The sequence below is a fragment of the Centropristis striata genome, chromosome 10 (assembly GCF_030273125.1).
Source record: "Centropristis striata isolate RG_2023a ecotype Rhode Island chromosome 10, C.striata_1.0, whole genome shotgun sequence".
Lineage (NCBI taxonomy): Eukaryota > Metazoa > Chordata > Actinopteri > Perciformes > Serranidae > Centropristis > Centropristis striata.
Genome location: NC_081526.1, coordinates 39,459,233 through 39,465,232, shown reverse-complemented (window position 1 = coordinate 39,465,232; position 6,000 = coordinate 39,459,233). Strand labels below are relative to the sequence as shown.

The 6,000-nt window shown below is 45.1% G+C and overlaps 1 protein-coding gene across 1 annotated transcript in view; it reads right to left on the bottom strand.

The window, feature by feature from the left end:
• Positions 1-797, bottom strand: part of pde1a (phosphodiesterase 1A, calmodulin-dependent) — a 40,904-nt gene extending 40,107 nt beyond the window's left edge. The window contains exon 1 of the mRNA XM_059342639.1: positions 721-797. Within this exon, the coding sequence (XP_059198622.1) occupies positions 721-722 (2 nt within the window). The 5' untranslated portion in view covers positions 723-797. The remainder of the gene's footprint in view (positions 1-720) is intronic.
• Between the last annotated feature and the right edge of the window lie 5,203 nt (positions 798-6,000).

The window sequence follows — 6,000 nt, the reverse complement described above, 5'->3', positions numbered from 1 at the left end:
TCTCTCTCTCTGTCTCGCTCTCTGATCCTTCTATCTTTGCAGAGTTTTTTTGCTGCATCGCAAACGCTCTGCCGTTACCATGGCAACCGCAGAGAACAAAGAAAAGGCAAGCTGTTTTACATCGGCGCGGCCGTCGTATAAACGCTGAGAGATTGACCACAGATGTGGAGACGTTGTTCCTGCTGAGGACCGGAGCTAGTTAGAGTCCAGAAATCTGACAGGACGGACGGGGAAGCTGTGACCTCATCAAAACAACACACAGTCTCTCTCTCCTCTCTCTCTCCTCTCTCTCTCTCTCTCCTCTCTCTCCCTCTCTCTCTCTCTCTACCTCTCTCTACTCTCTCTCTCTCTCTCTCTCTCCCCCCCCCTCTCTCTCTCTCTCTCTCCTCCCTCTCTCTCTCCCTCTCTCTGGCTCTCTCTCTCTCTCTCACCTCTCTCTCTCTCTCTTTCTATTTCTCTCCTATGTTCAGTGATGTCGCACGCCCACAGGTTTTGCACACATTTTCTGTCACTCGTCTCCCTCCGTCCTCGTCCGTCTGAGCCAAAACTCTGCGAGGCAGCTGTGCGACCACGCTGAACCGTCCCCAGCTGTCAAGTCTCAAGCCAAAACTATAAGTGATCCATTCTCACAAGCAATTATCAATAGTGCTATTATTACATCATCATTATCATCAATAACATGACATCATCAGCAGCTGACTGTAGCGTCTGTTTACTCACATCCCTCTCAGCCGGATCAGGACCTGGTTGTTGTGGTTCTGCTCCAGAGCGTCTTCAAAGTCCTGCCACCTCTTCGATCTGCTGCACCACCGTTTGCTGCGCCTCCTCAGTCTGCTGCTCCTCCTCAGTCTGCTGCTCCTCCTCAGTCTGCTCAGCCTCCTCAATATGCACCACAATCTGCACCGCTCCGATCTTCTGCTGCTGCCGCTGCTGCTGCACCTCCTCAGGACTGCTGCTCCTGTTCAGTCTGCTGATCCTCAGTCTGTGACATCTCCCTCAGCTTGCACCTCCTCCTCCTGCTGCTCTCCCTCCTCAACTGACTTCTCCTCGGTCTGCTGCACCTCCTCTTGCTGTTCCAATCTCACTCTCCTGCTCCTGTTGCATCTCCTCCTCCTGCTCCACAGTGTGCTGGTGCTCCTCAATCTGCACTTCCTTCTCTTCCTCCTCCTGCAGCTGCACATCACTCTGCAGCACCTCTCCATCATATTCCTCCTCCTCCTCCTCCCTCTTTCTGCTGCACCTCCTCAGGACTCCACCTCCTGTTTTTGGTTGGGACATCTTCTCTTCCTGCTCTCCCTCCTGTTGCTGCACCTCCTCCTCGTCCCCTTCCTCCTGCAGCATCTCCTGTTGCCTGCACTTTTCCCCTCCTTCTCCTCCTCCTGCACCTCCTCAGGTGGCAGTTGTGGACTCCTCCGCCTCCTCGTTCATTCTCAGCGTGTTAGAGGAGGGTGAAGGAGTGGTTAGGGTGAGTGTTCACAAGAGCTCCTGGACGTCTCTCAGACCAACAGAGTGAAAACATCAACGCTGTCGGGGGCTCCGTGGGGAACTTCATCCAACTTCCTGCAAGGTCACAGGTCACCTGACGGCCCGGTCCGGAGAGATGACCTCTGATCTAAGAGAAGCTGGGGGTTAAAGGTCACTACACAGAGTGTGGCGTGTTTTTCTAAAAAGTTTAAAAACAGCAGAAACAGACTGATGGCACCTTTTACTCCATGAAACGTCAACAAGTAAACAAGACGTTTAGCTATTCAGATATTTAGCTCTGCGCTCCGGCACTGCGGCTGCAAAATGATCCAACTCAGCTGTCCCAGAGCATCGCCGTAACAAGACAGGAGAGAGAGAGAGAGATGGAGGGAGAGGGAGAGAGAGAGAGAGAGAGAGAGAGAGGGAGGGAGAGAGAGAGAGAGAGAGAGTGGAGAGCGATGGAGGAGGACAAAGGAGAAGCAGAGAACATCGCAGAGCGTTTCCCTGGTAACTCAATAACGGTTGCTAAGAGTGATGGAATCCTGCAGTCGACAGACCTCCCTCTTCCTCCTCCTCCTCCTCCTCACCCCCTCTTCCTCCTCCTCCTCCTCCTCCTCACCCCCTCCTCCTCCTCCTCCTCCTCCTCCTCACCCCCTCCTCCTCCTCCTCCTCCTCACCCCCCCCCCCCCTCCTCCTCCTCCTCCTCACCTCCTCCCAAATTCAACACTCCTAACTTTACGCTCCGTTCAGACACAGAACAGGCAAACAAACAGGCATCTCAGTCTTTCCTCTCCTCACTCACCCACTGCGTCTGAGACTGTGTGTGTGTGTGTGTGTGTGTGTGTGTGTGTGTGTGTGTGTGTGTGTCCGTCCGTTAGGTTTTTAGACAATGATGATGTAATGGTCCTGAAAGAGAGTCACAGAACCTCTCCAGTCAAGTGGCGCGACCAGACAGTGAACTGGGCCCCTCGGCGCCCCCCAGAGGCCTCAGTGGTCACAACACCCTGAACACTCAGAGGAGGAGCTGCTACAGTAAAATAAATAATAATAATAACAGAAACATTTGACCTGAGGGTGGTGCTGTACAGAAGGGTCATGTCATGGTTATAATCTAAAGGGTTCATCCTCTGGAGAGCAGGAATGTCTTTGTATTCAACCCTTTAACCACCACCAAGCTGTTTCAGAGTGTTTCTGCTCTTTTTTTTAATACATTTTACTCACTGTGGCCTTGTTTTTCACTGCAACATATAAAATAGTCCTGAAACTCTATGGAATCAGCACAATCATGGCTAGAAGTGGGAACAACTCAAACACGTCTTTGTGCAGAATAACACAGTTATAATAACAGAAATCAGAAATAAGAAAGTTGAATTTCTCTGATACGTTAGTGCCCACAAGAGTCATGAATACTGGAAGAAAAAGTTTGCTCCATATATTCTACATATTGAAGTGTTGTCATGTTTCCAGTTTCCTGTCCTCTCCCCTCTGCTCTGTGTAAACAGCCTCTCCTGTCCTCTCCTCTCTGCTCTGTGTAAACAGCCTCTCCTGTCCTCTCCCCTCTGCTCTGTGTAAACAGCCTCTCCTGTCCTCTCCCCTCTGCTCTGTGTAAACAGATTCTCAGTGATATATTAACAGGATCTGGTTCATGGAGATGTTTTACTTTTGGACATGTTTTATATGAGACATGTAGAATAAAGTATCACTATTCTAAGCATCATTTTGGTCACTTTTTCTAATGGAAACTTTTTATAATCCACGAGGCTTTCAAGGACCGTCAGAAAGGCGTGTTTCAGTTGTTTCAGAGGTTTGAGGTCATATGATAACATGAAGACATTTTTAATTAAAATTAAAGCAGCAGGAGCTGAAATATCTGGGTTCAAGTTCAGGTTATTTGTCTGTCGGTAGATTTTATTTGGTTTGCAGTAGAGGAGGCATCTGTCTTCGCACATTCTACAAAGAACTAAAATAACAACTAAAATTAAATAATTTAACTGTGCTTATAAAGCGTCTGTGCAGTGTTTCTGAGACTTGCTTTGAGTGGAGGTTGTTGGGACTATAAGCCTTCATCAAGAAGCTGAGATTCTCTGTGCGAGGTGGGAGTTGTCATTTCAGATGGAGCCAGTTATCCTCTGAAAGAGTCTGCAGCTCAGGGACCCTGAGTTCAGCTCTGACTCACCAAACAGCCTACTAGACCATTTTAACTATTTGACTCAGAGAGTTTTTGTGCTTTAAAGATATGTTTTCTAAACCATGACACCAAAGAAAAAGATTAAATGGATTCAATGAAAGCAGAGTGGAATAAGGTCACCACTGTTTTGTAAATATGGAAATAGATACTGATGCTGATGCACATATTCTTCACAGTTGGCTTAAAAGTTCTGTTTTAAAGTTGTTAAAATCCTTCCCAAGATATTTGTAAGATTGCACAAATTCCACTGTCAACTCTTAATGGATAGAACTCATGTTTAGTTAGTCAAGGTCCAAATAAACTGGATACTACGAAGGCAACTGAGTTGTTTATTGTTTTATGCTGCATTCTGGTCAATGCCATAGGTTAAAATTTCTGATTCCAGGTGCATGAAGCTTCAGTAACAGACACTATCAGTAGTGAATATATGAATAAACATGAGCTAACAGACGCCATCACATGTTTACACTTCTAAACAGAACTAAAAGATGAACAGTTTTTACAATATGGTTTTATGTATTGTTTAAAGGAAACGCAGGTAAATATAGACAAATCATCACTTTCTGTGTTCAGGCATCTCGCGGCACCATTAGTAAGATATGACGAAGGGTTTCCTCAGCTAATTCATGACAAATGTTGTAAAATAAAGAAATGATTGACTGCCAAATGATAGTTAGGTTTTCCAATGGAAAAAAAAAGTTTCTAATAAACGTGTCACCATGTTGTTAGTAGAAACACAGTGAAACAATTAAGAAGTAGCATATTTCAGTCGAGACTCTTTTAAAGAGAGTTAACAAAACTAACAGAAATATTCCCTCCAGCACACAGTCTGTCTCAAGGTGGAGCTCTTTTCCCCGAGTCGGCACTTTACAGGTTTTACTGGCTGATGCAGACACATTAACATGGAACCTGCTGCAGCAGGCTGCCTTAGTGACACATTCAGCAGCTTGTGTTTGTTCACCTCCAGGACATCCTTTTCTCTTTTTTCAGCAGTCACAGATGCTGCTGGAAGTAGAAACCACTCTGAGAGTTACCCATCCAATGAGCCGGGTGGTGAATAAACTGTAAAGTTTGTTCAATCAGTTATACTGAAGGTGTTGTTGCTGTGCTTATCTCTTTAAGTATTCTACAACTAACACAAGTCAGAATGTCACTCCTCAAGACAGATTCTAGTGTGTGTATGTAGAACTGCTCTTTAATCCACAACTCACATACAGGAAGCAGGAGAACCAATGAATGCACATCAATGAGACTCAAATTAAGATTTATACTGAACAAGATCAAATGAACAGTTTCTCTAATGGGGACGTATGAGGTAACATGAAGCTATGAAGTCAGCCTGAAGTCCAGACGGCCTGCCGAGTCTACATGAAATCAGCTGGATGAGAACTACAGAATGAACCATCTGAGACGGGGAGAAGAGTCCAAGAACTGCTCAGCTTTTAAACAACTCATCTGCTACTTGCCCCTCAGAAGGAATCTGTCAGAGACATTTCTATAACATCCTATATATCCCATATATCCTACATATATCCTATATATCCTATATATCCCATATATCCCATATATCCTACATATATCCTATATATCCTATATATCCTACATATATCCTACATATATCCTATATATCCTATATATCCCATATATCCCATATATCCCATATATCCTATATATCCTACATATATCCTATATATCCTATATGTAGGATCTATAGGATATATATATCCTACATATCCTACATAAAGATGGGTGCTGAATGAATGCATTAAACTGCAGCTCTAACCTTCTTTTATTAGTCTGAGGTGCAGCAGCCGAGCTGCTTTGGGCTTCACCTAAACCCAATAAATGTGAAATCAATGCAGAGAGCCACGCTAGCTTTTTTTAAGTTTTGCACAAAAATACAGCAACAATAATGGTTCAAAATATTATCATTTTCTTGGGGGAGGACCCTCAAATCCCACCACAGAATAATTGAACCAGGGTCTTTTTAGGTAATGATGCAGTGAGTAGAGGTTTCTGGGCTGGTGAACATGTAGAACCTGATGGCTTATTATGTAGAAAGTGTCAAAGCTTGAACGCCATCACTAAGTTCTACAGGTATTAATAACTCAGTCAGCAGCTGCATCACTGTGTGGTGCAGGAAGAGGACAGATACATAGAAGAAAGACAGCTCATAACACTGAATAAGATCAGTCACATCCCAACATGGAGGTTTCTCTCTCTGCTGCAGAGAGAAGAGAAGATAGCACCACCATGTCCCCTCTCCTCCAGCTCCACCGTCAGGTATCTGAAGACGCTGCACGCTGTAAGAACATAAAGCCCCTGGAGGGAAACTTGTGATTTGAGAT